A 16982-nucleotide genomic window follows, 5' to 3' on the forward strand; every position below is an offset into this window, starting at 1 on the left:
GATCAAATTTTTCCTTAGCTAGTCGCTTCTTTGCCCTTGCTGATTTGAGAGTTACTTAAAAAATAAAATTATAAATATATTAAATTAAGCAGTTCCGTATTATAAAAAGTAAGAAAATAAATCTCCTTTAGGGAGTTGAAATGCTTACTCTCACATTGTCAGTATAAATAGCTACAGATGTTATTGGACAACACTCGTAATTCATAGGAAATCCAGCCAAATTGGCTCATAGTTTAGTAACATGTTTTGCAATTTCTTCCTTATTCTATTGTTGGGCCACAAAAAACATCCCTAATCTTTATACCATTTACTGGACACTGTTCCCACTTCATTATTATTATTAAAAATAACTACTATAAAAGACATCTGTGATAAATAAAAACTTCAAATAAAAAAAAAAGCCTTTTTTAAAACATTTGCTCGATTTAAATAAAGTAAAATAAAATAAAAAGTTGCACCCTAAATAGCAGCATGTAATACAACTACATGCTGTTAAACAGCGTTCAATTCAAGAACTAACACTCTGCAAACTTAAACTTCAAAATGAAGAAACAATATAATTTGTAAATGTGTTTTTCAAAATTTTGACAATACATATTTAAAAAGCTGCCCAAATAATTTAAAGTAATTGTAAGGAATGTATACATAAATACAACAATCAAAAGTACATGCTGTATGTCATAAATAAATATGGAACAAATTACAAACACAGTATGGTAATAAAAATTTATTATCTCATTTGAAAAAAATATACAGAATTCTAAAATATAATAGAAACTCAAATCTCTGATAATGGAATAACCACAAAAGAAGAAGAATATTGAAGACAACAACGTTAAACAACAATATCAGAAAATGGAATAGTATGCAAAATGCGACTGAAATAGCTAACTTTAAAAATAGAAAGTTTTTAACTTGCAAGTAGCATGTCATAAAAGTTTGTTTGCACAATAAAACACCTGGCTAAGAATAAGGGATTTTTTAAGTCTTATGCAAATATGTTAACTGTTTAAAAGCATTTTTTTCCTACCATTAAACTGGTTTACTAAGAATATCATACAAAAAAATAGGTCCTAATTAAAAGAGAAATGATTAGAATTCTGTTGCCTTACACTTATTTATACTCTCTAATGAACGTGGCCTTCTATTAAAATCTGATGGAAGGAATGATGAAACATAAATTAGCCAAGTTGATATTGTTTTTAGTAATTGCGAAGATAGCTTAACACTGACTGTTCCAGAAGACAAATATTTTAGAAGTCTTCGTACTACCCCTAAACAGACAGAATGCATATAGTCATTTGGAAAACTGTTGATTGGCCGAATAGGAATTCCCAATAAAGGTGTCACACCATTGTGACGACTATTGTCTTCATTAGAAACAAAACTTCCTAATGTTCTTAGGGGTGCATCTGTTTCTAAAAATATAAACCTTGTTTAGTCATTCACCTATTACAGTGCACTTGTCTCAGCTGGAATACCCCGAAAGACATTTTATGCACTTAATAAATGCACGTGCAGGGGCATTACATATAATATTAGTTTTATGAATATTGCACAAATGTGAGTTAATTGTAACGCCATTGTTTTTAAGATTTATTTCAGTCACAAATTGGAAAAAAAACTTTTGTAATTTGATTTTCCCGTTTAAATTAAAGTAGCAACAACTTTTTACAAAAGTTCACCATGAGTTACAATTCTAATTGTTGCAGGTTTTGAATTCAATAATGTTTTTAAACACTTTGGTAACAGAGGATGAGAAGGTTTTAAAATACATAACAATTGGTCTATTGTTGCAAAGTGTACATTGTTTTCAATAGCACAACCCATTAACTTAATTTGCAACTCAAATTCACATACGTTATCGCCTCCAGAATCACTGCTAGTTGAAGCATCATTGCATAAAGAATATAATAAAGGCTCATAATCTAAAACAGTTTCAAAATTAGAACAATCATAATAGACGTTTAAGTCTTCGGATTTCTATTAATGTAATCTACCATCTTAATTTCCTGAAACTAATACTAAACAACAATTCAAATTACAATCAAACACAAATTGTGATGTTATAAATATTATAAAAAACATGGATAATGACTTGTATAAATATTTTAACTGATTAATAGAAAGAATTTTGTAAAGAAATTATGATAAAACAAACCTGCAATGGCAACTCTTCTACGAGTGTTTCATTTTATATGGAATTATTGTAAAATAAGAATCTACCTTTTAGGATCTACAAATAAAGTACATACATCTACATATATATATATATATATATATATATATATATATATATATATATATATATATATATATATATATATATATATATATATATATACATATGGATATATACATATGTATACATACATATGCATATATAAATATATATATATATATATATATTTATATATATATATATATATATATATATATATTTATATGTATATATATATACATATATATATATATATATATTATATATAAATATATATTTATATATATATATATATACACATATGTATATATTTATACATATATACATATATACATACATACATTACATACATACATACATACATACATACATACATACATACATACATACATACATACATACATACATACATACATACATACATACATACATACATACATACATACATACATACATACATACATACATACATACATACATACATACATACATACATACATACATACATACATACATACATACAGACGTACGTACACATAGCAGAGTGTAAAGCAGGATATAAATATATTTGCTGTTTTCTTTAATTAAGGATATCAATCAAATTCTTCTATGCTGTTTTCTTTAATTAAGGATATCAATCAAATGCTTATTATACTTTTATATATAGTTTTAAAAAAATTAAAATATAGAAAGATACAGTAGGGTAATAAGATCTTACAGCTAATTTTATATGAAACTAAACTTTTAAAACTATTGCAAACGCTATGCTTATTAAAAAACATGTATTAACGAATTCGACTTGGTATATATAGCAATAACGTTCTGTTACCCCGCTGATCTAATTATCCTGCTTTACCCTACATATTATATAACACTATCGTTATTATTTCAATGATGAAAATTAAAGTTATAATTTTACGTAATTTTAGTTGAATTTTATAAAAACTTCCAATGACATTGTGTGTTTTTTGTTAAAAATTGCCTCAAATATTAAATTAAGTTATTAAAAATTAAATATAACTTGAGTAAATACTCACTGATACAGTACAGTTGCTGAAAAAAAAATCACATGCCTTGAGTCATTTATCTCAATTATAAAAATAACCGTCAAATCGTTTTGCTACAATTTTTAACCAAAAATAAATTTTTGTTAGTATTTTAAAATACTTAAAAGTACGCATTTTAATCTTTGGATATTATTTGTTAGTTTTAAATACGAATTAAAACTTAAACATACGGATTAACAGATACGTATTATTACATACGCCCTATGAACGTAAATTTATGTACCTTACGTATTATTTTGCGCAAATACGCATTTAGTGCGTGTAATTTTGTTTGGGATATATTTTATAACAATAAAAATGCAATCCTAATTGAACTGCAATACTATGCATAAACTGTAGAGACTTTAATATTTTTCTGTTATCAGGCAAATTTACTTCTAAACAAACTTAAAAAGCCATCCTTTCAAAATGGTGCACATTTTAAAAATCTTCTTTTTTCAAGTTAGAATTTTTTTTCCCTCTTTTTTTCAAGCTAAAATTTTTATTTTTCTTCAAGTTAGACATTTTTTTCCCTGACGGGGGTAAAAATGGAAAAATCATTGGGATATTTTTTCCCAAAGTTCTTATTGCGGCAATTCTTCGGAAACCATCCTCGTTTGATATCATCATATCTCATTTGATATCATAGGCTACGTAGAATTAATTTTTGAAAAAAGTTTAAGACTTCTATGTTTTTACTTTTGTGCACTAAATTTTATGATGGTGTTTCACATATACGGAAAGTCTTAAGTCGTTTTCGTTTTTAGTTCATTTTTAATAGCTTAAAGAGCGTTTAATTACAACCATCACACTCGCGGAATCGCTCATATATATATATATATATATATATATATATATATATATATATATATACTATATATATATATATATATATATATATATATATATATATATATATATATATATATATATATACTATATATATATATATATATATATATATATATATATATATATATATATATATATATATATATATATATATATATATATATATATATATATATATACTATATATATATATATATATATATATATATATATATATATATATATATATATATATATATATATATATATATATATATATATATATACTATATATTTAAACACAAGATGTTGGGCTTACCATGTTAAAGTCTGTTGCTGCCAAACAAGTTACATTCAATTTATTGTTTCAAAAGTTTTAACTGCTTTCTTAAATTTGTAGATAAAGTGATAGCTTTTTTTTTTTTAAGAACGCAGGTTGTGATAAAGATTTATGTTTGAACAATTCGACATGTGTGCCAAACTATAACGACGACACCAGTACTTGCAAGTGTGTTTCTTCAATTTTTGATGGCACTTTTTGTGAAAGAGGTAAAATACTATATTAAAAAATAAATATATTGGGCTATTCTGCACCAAGTACGAAACCATATTAGCTGTTTATACAGGTAGAATAGTAATAATATAACTGATTTGACTGATCATTATTCCAACATTTTTTAATACAAACAGAAAAACACCAAATAATACTCCCTCAAAACGATTTATATTCAAATGACAGAACAATGAAAACTCCACATAACGATGTCAAAACCTTTTAATCAGCTGCGTTGATTGGGAGCTGGTTGTTCAATTACATGATGCTAGCAATGCGTATAAACTTTTTTTTATCACAAATTTGTTAACAAAAAATTAAATTGTTTCATTTAAAAAAAGTTTTACCTCTTTGGGTAGCAGAAGGTTTACTAAAACCGTCAATGAGAAAACAGAAACTTTTACTTATTCAGATGAAATTAAATAAAAAAAACTATAAAATAGTATTTAAAAAAATCAAAAAATACTAAAAAAAACTTGATTCAAAAAAAATAAAAAAATCTAAAACCAAAATCAAATCTTGGTGACAATACCAATTATGTCGTATTCTTGCATCTGCTATTTGTATTTATATTATGGTTTGCGACATTAATAAACTTATATTATATTGTATGGCAATAAAAAAAAAACAATGCTAATAAAGAAATAATTGGTCAAAACAAATATAAAAATTAAGTTCTACCGAAAAAAATTATAATTGAAGGTGATCTATTTTATGATAAAGTTTTAATAGCTAAAAAATTGATTATATATAGGGGAGAGTTGCCTTAATTGGAACACTTTAGGAAAAAATATTTATTAACCAAAGATGGCTTAACTATGAAAACATTTATGAATTAAATAATATAGGTATACAACCCTACTATGCTTTTATTAATGATTCGACTCTATTGATCGCACCCTTATTGGATATAAACTTTGATTTTTCAAGGCACCATTTTGTTCCAATAAAAGCAACTGGTCTCCTTGAATGGAACACATATATTCTTTAATTAGAACAGTTCTAATATTTGAATAAATTACAGCTTTAAAACTTATGGCTCAAAGGAAAAATTTATTGATTAGCTTTTTAATAAAAGATATTTAAAAGATATAATAACAAATAAAAATTACAACAAATATTTAATCCTTTTTTCGCAATTCATAAGTCTTTTTTTCTTGCAGCTTCTGCACTTGGGATGGTAGTGGTGATATGTGGTGTGCTGTGGTGGCGATGGTGATTTTATTTGATGTGCTCATTTTCATTTGGTCCATGGTGATTGAGTCAAGTGCTACTTTGCTTTCCTGTGGTTTTTGCAATAGTTTGGCAGTTATTGGATTTAGTGTGAGCATTTTTTTTGTAGATTTTTTAATTTGTTTGGAAGCTATTTGATTTAGTGTGTGCTTTTGATTTCTTGGTGTAATTTCTAGAGCACGTCTATATGGGGAGCTTGTAAGATCAGCCGCCTGAGTTGTTCGTGATCTTCTTTTTTTGTTTTTTACTTCAAGTGAAACCACTGGCAAAAGAGACAAAGTTGAAAGTGAAACATGACATTTTTTTCAATTTTTTTTTCACTTGATTTATCTGTAGATAGTTTTGTCATCCCATCTATACCATCAGATGACTGAAGATTGTTTGAAGGACCTACATCAGTAAATGAAGAGGCTGTAAAATCAGAATCAGTGAATACATTTATGTCCAAAGGCCACAACCCACTAGCCTGAAATCCTTTCATAGCAATTCTCAATGATGCTGCCTGACTATATGCGTCACCAAATAATTCTGCAACTTGCTAAGTTGTTACTGGTTGTGATATATGTGACCGCATCCATTTTCGCATAGCTTCATCATAGTATGTACCAAGTGGTCCAAAGAACGCAACGTGTAATGGTTGCAGTCTGTGTGTAGTATGGGGAGGTAGTGATACCATACGCACTCCAGCATTTCGTGCTAGATTATAGATAAATTTTTTGAATGTGTAACATGACCATCAAGTATCAACAAAACTTTTGATTGTTTTAAAGGTTTAACAACTTTAATGAAATGATTGATCCAATCTAAAAAACTTTCATTTGACATCCATCCTTTCTCTTGAGTACTAAATACAGTTCCTGGAGGTGCACCATTTGTTATTTCTGGCTTCATTCTTTTGCGTTTATATATTAACATTGGTGGAACGTAAAATCCTGCTGCAGATACACAAACTACAGCTGTTACTGAATTTCCTCGTTCACTACTAGTCATAATTCCAACTCGTTTTTTGCCCCTTGCACTAATAATTTTTATCTGACCATCTTGTACTGTTGATAAACTAGTTTCATCCATATTATAAAGTCTGTCTGGAGTTAACTTTTCTTCCATGTATAACTTTGAAAGTAAATTAAAGAAAGATTGCACTCGCTCTTTATTAAAACCTTGTGCATGTGCAATTGATGTTGATTCAGGCCCACAAAGCGATATCAAATGCTAGACGACGAAGATCATCAATCCTTAATCCAAAGTACATCGATTCTAATAATAAACAGTGATCAGCTAGTTCTGTTTCAATTTCATTAGGTAAGGTGGTAAGTCGACCATGAAATTTCACATTTGCAACAGCAACTTTGTTTTTTTCATTTATATGCCTTAACAAAGTTGCTTTTGGAATACAATTCATAAGCGGCTTCATTTAAGCTGATTTCTCCTTGTTATTGCTTCAACAGCCTTTTTCAAGTTTTCTACTTTCCATTTTCCATATTTTCGTGGTGTTTGCATCTAAAATAAAAGCAAATTACTATGAAGATACATAAGGAGAGTTTTATAATCTTATTACAGGCTTATTTTTTCATATATTTATTTGTTATTCATATATGATTAAGTTAATTATATACTCATTATATAATCATTATTTTTCATCATTTTTGTTTAATTAATCATTAACTATATAAATCAAAATCTATATAAACTATATAAAGTTTGCAACTTTATATATTAACTTCTATATACAGTAAAAAACTTATGCTGGGTATATACTTTATGTTGTCTTACAAGTTTATCCGTTAAATAGAAATGTATAACTTTTGTAAAACTTTCACATTTTATTTTTTACTAAAAGATAAAATGATTTGTTAATTAAAGTATACGATGTTTACAATCAACTTTATATCCTTAGACTATGACTAGACTTTAGACTATGAAAAAAATTTTGTGAAAAATCATTTCATACTTTAAAGCAAGACTAAATACCAATTCCAAAAAAGCAACCAATGTCTAACAATAATACTATGTCTATAAAAGAAATTCGGTTTAAAAAATATTATACAGTCGGACTAATGAAATTTTCTGATAATTCGGACGTCAAGTAGCGTGTTATGAGATGACATCGTTTCAATTACGGCAACTTTTGAAGTTCCATTCTGGGCAACATAGGACCATGGTGTTGTAGCAAAATACTTACATACATGTAACAACTTACGATATAAGCTCTTAATATCACATAGACTTGAAACCCTTAAAATTTAAAATTTAAAAAAAATTATCATCAAACTCAATATCGTTAAGCTTCTGTAATCGTTTAAATGCAACGATAAAATTAGATCGCAAAAAAAATTTTCTTTAAAAAAAAGTAATTTTGTTCACATACGTGCAGTTTTTAAGTTTAAACACTAGAAGTTTTAATAAATAAATAAAATTATTTTTTTTACAAGAAAAAATATTCATGAAAGTAGAATAAGTTCCAGTTTCTAAATAAAGCTAAGTGTTCCAATTAAGGAGCTGTTCCGATTTCGGCAACTCTCCCCTAGATATTAATTTAAGGTTTAACTCAACAAAAAATATTCCTTTTACTTGTCTAAGATTTGATTCTTATCTAACAACTTTGAATTAAAAAAATCAAAGAATCAAAACTACACAGCAATACTTGTTTTAATCAAAAAATGTCTTAAAACAAGAAAAAAAAGACTTGTCCGCCATTTGTGCCTAAAATAAGAATCTATTTTCTTGTTTCAATGAAATTACCCCTGGGCTATAAAACAACAAAAGTACATATTAATGGAAATAAAAAAGCATTATTTGAATGTTCGGATGATAAAAACTAAGAATATTTATACATTTAAACAAAAACTCTCATAATCGAAATAACACTTTTTATTCTTTAGAATGTCCGATTATTGGTCATGCGGTCCGATTATTGGTCATACGGTCCGATTATAGGTCATGCGGTCAAGCGGTAATACTCCTCCTATGTCCGTGACCTAGTGTATTCCAATAACTCCCAATCACGGCGTCAGAAATGAAAAAAGACGTAAAACAATCTTTCCGTCACACATAACAATCGCGTCATCTTCTGTTATGTACACATAAAGATTTTTTTTATCTTAAAATAAATTTAGCAAACTCAAATCTATGTTCAATATACGGTTTCCTAAAATTTAACAATAATACCTTTTTATATCTTAAAGTTATAGGAATCATTACTTATACATATATATATATATATATATATATATATATATATATATATATATATATATATATATATATATATATATATATATATATATATATATATATATATATATGTATATATATATATATATATATATAAAATATATTTCGAAATAAGTTTTAACATTTCAAGGAAATTTACAGTATCACGAGTACTAATATAAATGCCTGAATATACAACATAACGTTTTAATGTAAATGCCTGAATATACAACATAACGTTTTAGTTAATGATGAAAATAGTAATAATAACTGATAAATAATAAAAATAGTAATGATAACAAAAACAATTATAACAATAAAAATAATAACAATAATAATAATTGTAACAAGAACAATAGTAACAATAATAACAACAATAATAAATAATAGTAACAATAATAGTAAAAAAAAGTTAACAATTTTTAATTTTTTAATTTTTTGTAATTCACCTCCCCAAGGCCAAAAAGGCTACTACAAAATAGGAGGCTACTTGTGGTTATAACCCTCTCTCAACTCTATAACTCCGAAACACGAACTTTGACGAATAAGGCCGCTGCGCGCAGAAACAAGTTGAGCGCGGTACTACCAGGGACGTGGTGGGAATCGAACTCAATTATAATAAAACAATTATAATAAAAGGAGAATCTCATAAACAAAGACAATAACAGCAGCAACAAAAATTTAGTAAATAATGACAGCAACAACAAAGGTTTAGTACCAAGTAGAGAGTAGCTGAGTTAAAAGAGATAAACAAATAGATAGATATAGAAAGAATGAAAAAATGTTAGTACTAATATTAATAATAATATAATAAGAAATTTAATAAAATTTCAAAATAGCAGATAAAAAACCAGAGGAATTAGATATAGATGAATAGGTGTAAAATGCGGATTCTGTTTCATTTTTTTTTCCAGCTATAATCATATCCATATTTAAGCTATAACTTCAACAATGATAGTAACTATAATATCACATCATATTTCAACCATGATCCCAACCATAATCTCACATCATATTTCAACCATGATCTCATCCATAATTTCTGAGACAATAATAAAAAGTAAAAACAAAAAAAATAAAATAATATAAAGAAAAATAATAAAAATTTCTAAACTAAAAAATTAATTTTATAATTATCTTTGTTAAATTGTTATTCTAGGTGGCTCATATAGTTCAAGTGTAAATGTAGCTTTAGCGTAATAGCAAAAGTATCCTTTTAAAGCATAAAAACCTCGATTGTCCAATTTTTTCATCTCCAGAGTTTAATATAACCACTAATCTTTTTCCATTAGCAATGCTAGGCATAGAATTGGTATAATTTACTTAAAACGAGTCAGTAGTTGTAGAATCAACTGTTGCTTTTGATTGATAAAATAGTCCAGATGATGTATTATTAGATGAGGCTACATAAGCACCGTTCCGTGAAGAAAAAATTTTCCTAGATCAACAGTAAAAACATGAACTATTAACATCATAACCAGGATATATTGTGTAATTACTATATTAACATGGCGTCTAAGGTTGTATAACAGAGTTAGTATTTACAGGAGAATTGAGTGCGTCTTACATATGTACTCTTGATTCCCAACAATTTTCAGATGCACCAACAACATGAAATCTAGCATATTTTAGATTAACACCATTATTATTAACTACAGTATCCAATAATATATATTCTCTACCATTAAATGTATTCAAATACCTAAATAGTGATGAGTATAATTTTAGAGATTAAATTGGTTGCGGTATTGATGGACGAAATGTAATAAAAAGTTGTAGCCAATATGTGAATGTATTACCAGTTTTATTAAGCAATTCAATTGCTAAATTGGTTTTAAATGGTAAATCAAGTGTAAAGTGTCCTCTTAATCCAGTATTGGTAGATACATTACAACTATGTAACGAGTTTGCATAAAATGGTCTACCAAGTGAAGAAAATAAAAAATCACTGGTTAAACCAATACCATTTATTCCGTATTAGATGTAGAAGAAAATTTCCTATGCAAAGTGTATTATCTGCGTATATTTCAATAAATACGTTTCATGGTACAGTTCCAGTAGCACTCGTTCCAGTATTTGCTAACCATAGTTTTCTGAGAGTACTAGGACCGTCATTTTGAATAAAAATTGCTGCTCCATCAGCACCTGTATGTGTGCAAGAGTCTGTAATTTTAATCCCATGCATTTTAATCTTGAATTTGGTATTATTTGTAAACTGCTAGAATTAGGTATTATATTATCTATATAATTTTTTGTAGCAGCGTCATTTGAGTTAGTAGGTTCTGCTACATTTATCAATTTATTAGAATTCAAGATAATATTACTAGTTGCATTATTTTCTCCATCTCTCCTAATAAACAAGTTAGTAGGTTGAGATGTTGTTCAACCATTTGCTACTTAATTTGTTGTTGAATTATTATTGCGTCCGAATTTATCAGCAGTCATTTTAATATATATATATAAAGTTTTTTTACCATAGACTATTATCAATATTCTGAAAATCATATCCTTCATCTAGTTTTTTTAAAACATATAGAAACAAGTGTGCACCGAATGAGGTATTTCCAAACTGAACTCATTCACTGTTATAATAAACAAAACTTTTTAAATAATTAACAATTTCAACTGGTTGTGATTGTGCATGAGAGTCAAAAAATTTTTATCTCCGTCTTTGTACAAGCAAATCCAATGTAATCCCTGCGTACTTGAATTTCCTATATTTAATATGTCACATTTTTTGTTGTGTGTTGTTAGGTAATTCATCTCATACAAATACACCTTTAAAATGTTTTAATTTTAGAATTTTTGCTGCTTTGATTAACTGAAAGTTTGTTAGTGGCTCATTTGGTAAAATTTTTCCTTCAACATTGATAAGTTTGTTCATTTTTGCTTATAAACTTTTTTTTTTTCTTCTTTTAGTTTGTAGTGTCCATATGCTAATGTGTATATGCCATCTTCTAAAATAACCCTTTTATCGTCTTCTGCGCTTAATGCTATTTTATTGATCTCTTCTGGGTAAGTTTAATGTAAACGGGATCTTATTACAGTCATTTTTTTAATATGATTCCTCTTACTTAATTAACAATCTTTGTAATCTTCATGTGTTATATACTTTTTAACAACATTTTTCTTTCCTCCTTTACATTTTTTGTTATCTTTTCCGTGTACTTCGTAAGAATACAACTTTGATGTGAGTCCTATAAGTTCTTCAATTTGTGTTCCTACTGTTTCACCTTTAAACATCCCTAATACTTTCTTATTAGCATCAACTTTAAAACCTATGTAATTAATTGCTGGGTGCTTTGGGTCAAATTCACTTGTATCAAACTTGCTTTCAACATCGTTAGACATATCTGCATAAAAGTCTTCTGTTTTTATTTCGTATGCTAAAAAATCTGTATCTGTAAATAATAGTTTTGCTCGATCAGAATATTTATTTTTTATGTAATCATAGTGAAATTCATGCATTAGTGTTTTACTTAAATCTAATATACACATGCCTAAGTAAATTGGTATGTTATAATGTAACTTCTACTTTCTACTTTCATAGTTTGGTTTAGATACTAATTTTATAGCCTCATCTCTGCTTGTAACTAATCTAATTTTAACTCTGTTTTCAATATTCTCCATTGTTTTTCCAAATACTGAATTATTCATTACTTTAAAAAAGTATTTTTCAAAATCATTAGTTACTTTAGTTCTTAGATTTGTATTTAGTTCAATGTATTCATTTAACCATGCTCGCTCTTCAAACTTTATATCCTATGAATTTTTGTAATCTTTAATCCTAATATTTTACACAATTTAAGATTTTCATAATGAACTATAAAATTTTTCTTATTATTCAAGTTAGGTACTAGTTTTTCAACTTTACCTAAATCTGCATGATGATCATAATGGTTATCCACTTGCACCCAAAAGAATAACCGCTATTCTTTTGGGTGCAGATGGATAATCACAATGATCATCATGTAGATTTTTAGGGTAATCTAAATTAACTTCTAGTAAACAGGAGATTGATTTGCAGTTTGTTAACTCGTTTTTATCCACTCTCTTAAAATCATATGTTGGAAGTTGTTTATTCATTGCCCACCCATATAAATAATTACCATCAAGATCCTGTATATATGTTGTTTGTTTGCTTTGATCATACTTATCATTCATATACTTATTATTAGAAGTTCCTAATCTATTAGATATCATACTAATTCCACCTCTTATTCTTTGCTTTTTAATCAATATCATATCATAATCACTTAGTAGTTCTAATTTTACTTTTGTTTTCTTTAATGGTGCATCCGAAGCTAATCCTGGTGATGTATATTATCAAGCAGAATTTAATTAACAACAATTAATACAGACATCTTTAAAATTTTCAAATACATCATTTAGTAACAGCATACCTGAAACATTGTACAAATAATGGTAATCTCTAAATGTTTTACAATTAAACTCGTTCCATACAATTTGTGCATGTGAGTAATCATCATCAATTTTACCTTCATCATTTAATTTTGAAAAGAACAATTCTTTTGGTGGTAATTGTGTTTCAGACAATTTATTAATAGAATCAATCCAATCAAATGGGTACACACCTTTTCTTAGTAACAAATCAAATTTTTTACCTGAATATAATTTTACAATACTTTTACATTGATCTTTTGTTAAATTCTTTGATAAACTATCTAAATTAGAAGGCATAAATCTATAACTATTTAAGAAACGGAGTTCACGCCAAATTTCAACCTTCTTACCATCTTTATTAATAAAATCACCAACTTTAATTCCTCTAGAAAAGCTAATATACTTTTCCAAACTGTTTGGTATACAACTCAACTTTCCTCCTAATAATTTGTTTATTAACAAGTGACAATCATAACCATATAAATTGTTAAATATAACCGGAAAGAAATTTGGAATTTCATAATTTTTGTTACAATTTTGATGAGCAGCGCCTCTATATTTTCCAGTAATATGGCAGTGGTCACGTACTTTTTCAAGTTTTTCTCCTCAAATATGACATGATATTGCAGCATTAAAATCATTCTCGTTTTTAATCATCTTTTTGTTTAAACTTAATCATGTTACAAATTTTCTTAAAATCTTCTAAGATGTCAACAAAAATTTGTGCAACATCATCCGTTTCATTACTCGCAATAAAGGTAACTAGACTGCTTTGATAAATACTTTTGTCAAAACATTTAATATAATAACAGAATGAACTTGGAATAAGTCTTTGAAATTGCTTAGTATAGGAATCATTCGCATTTGGTGTATAAGTGTTAATTGGTTTGATAAACCTTTCAAAGTCAGCATATACTACAAACAGTACTCTCATAGATTTGTTATGAATATTGAACTGCATTGTTGAATTTGGTTTTGGAAGTTCAATACGTACTAAATTATGTGTGTCACAATACAGTTTATGTTTAGATAAAGATTCTTCAGTATTAATTCCTAATAAGCATTTTCTACAATATTGAGCCCAGATACTTTTATGGTGGTATACTGGGACCAAATAAGGAGGACTGACATTATGCACATTATTAAGTTAAAAAATTTTTTTTTCTGTGACAACCTAATGTATATATATATATATATATATATATATATATATATATATATATATATATATATATATATATATATATATATATATATATATATATATATAATATATATATATATATATATATATATATATATATATATATATATATATATGTTTATATATTTATATATATATTTATATATATAAACTAACTTTTTTTTTTAAACATGAAACTGCAATACTTTGCAGAAAAAACATTACCTTAAGACCGGCTGTTGAAAATAACAATGAATTAGTCATACATTTGGGAATGAATAGACTAAAACTTGTCTGAGATTAATTGATCATAGAATGTATTGTGATCAAAATTTGTACAATGTAATCATCCTTATTTTCTTTATCAGGTATGCTGAACTTGCGTTGTCTTAAGTTTAGAGTAGTTATTAATCTATTAAAAATAAATCAATTAAAAGATATGCTCATTATTTTTATAAAGTTATTATGCAAAACAATTCATAGAATACTTGTCAATGAATTGCACAAACAATTTATCATATTATAGTATTATAAACTATAATATGGTTTTATTTATAGCCATTACATTATAAATTTATTTCATAATAAATAATTATAAATAGCCATTATGGCATACTTGTAGAATGACCATTTCATGTGTGAAGTAGGTTAACGCTACAAGCTTTTTAGATGTTTAATTCATTTTACATGTTTAATTTCATGTTTAATTCGAAACTATTGAAATTAAGCATTAAAACCATAAAAACCATAAGTATAAATACTAAACAAAGCAAGATAATGTAATACAAAACAAAACAAATTAATAAAAATATAATAATTAAAACACATGTAATTATAACTTTTATTAAATGAATATCATAAACTGTAAAATAATCATGAAAAATTGATTTATTGCAAAAAAATTTATTATAAATTTATTTACCTGATGAATTCATCGTTTTACTCTCACGTTAAATGAAAAACTTTTAATTATAAATATATTAAAGCATATTTTTTAATAAAGAAAATAATAAAATTTTTAAAACACTTATAAATTTCACAAGTAGAGCACTTAAAAATTTAAAAATATTTTAAAGTTGTTTAGATAAAGCACCTTTTTAACCTTGTTATAAAAGAAAAGTTTGAACTAATTAAAATTGTTTAGACCCTGACAACTTTGTCAGGATCTGAACCAAAGTTACTACTTTAATAAAAACTTGATGTCTGTGTATCATGTTTTAATTTTGCTAAAATGTTAAAACAAAATAATTTCATCTTTAAACTTAAAGATGAAGATGTTTTGTTTATGAACAAAAAATCTTCCTGCTGAATCATTTGCTTGATATAACAAAAATCAGTACGGTTTGGAAGGTTGTTTTATACTTTTTATAAATAAAGCTCAACTTGTTTTTTAACTTTTCGGCGAATGGTAGAGTGTGAAAAATGTTTTGAGTAGTAAGCCATTTATAAATAATAATTTAATATAAGAAGAGTTGGCATTTACGTTTTTATTTCTATAGTAAAAGATATTACAAAGTTTTTTTACTTCATGAAAAATAATTTTATGTTGTTATGTAATAAATTTTATTTATATAAAATATAAAATTAAAAAAAACAATTTCATACTTGATGTAATAAATTTTATTTAAATAAAATGCAATAAGTTTATTAAACAGTTGTTATATTTGAAGAAGGAAGTCTTGCTCAAAACTTTCAAATAACTATTAAAAACTTTACTTACTTGAAAACTTATTTATGTAAAGGGGAATAGGTTAAAAAAACGCGTAGCCTAAACAAATCACGTAGGATAAAAAAAACTGCTTCGTACATTTGCGTCGGCATATATTATTTAAAAATAAAACTTAACGCTCATGAACTGGATTAGCATTAGCCCAATTCAAGTTATTTGCCAGTGAAATTTCGTATATTAAGCCAACAACTAGCTGGGTTTGTACCCTGGATAATTATTGTTTTTTTATACCTTGACCAATGTTTATAAATGTCGTTATGAACAGATATTTTGTTCACTATAGGGTCCCAAGGAGCATGCTTTGCGCAGAGTCTTTGCGGTACCTACCCGAGAATCATGATATTGATCTTTGTTTCGTATAGTTACCGAAAAATTATATTCATCTTTGTCTTATATAGTTGGCATAATCAATCTGCTTGGAATGCAGTACGCTGTCTTGAAAATTTTTTCAGAGAGAGCAAGCACACAAAGATTTCAATATTCATTCTAAGCCTTTGCTTTATTTGGTATTGTGGCAATGCAATAAATCTAACTTTACCAAATCGAACTATCACTTTTACAGATTTTAA

The 16982-nt window shown here is 26.5% G+C and overlaps 1 protein-coding gene across 2 annotated transcripts in view; it reads left to right on the forward strand.

The window, feature by feature from the left end:
* Nucleotides 1-16982, forward strand: part of LOC136077149 (uncharacterized) — a 47940-nt gene that overhangs the window by 26946 nt on the left and 4012 nt on the right. For both annotated transcript variants that reach the window (XM_065791852.1, XM_065791851.1), the window contains exon 3: nt 4527-4647. In XM_065791852.1, coding sequence (XP_065647924.1) covers nt 4527-4647 — 121 coding nt within the window. The remainder of the gene's footprint in view (nt 1-4526; nt 4648-16982) is intronic.

Source organism: Hydra vulgaris, chromosome 02 (genome assembly GCF_038396675.1).
Source record: "Hydra vulgaris chromosome 02, alternate assembly HydraT2T_AEP".
In the NCBI taxonomy this organism is placed as follows: Eukaryota; Metazoa; Cnidaria; class Hydrozoa; order Anthoathecata; family Hydridae; genus Hydra; species Hydra vulgaris.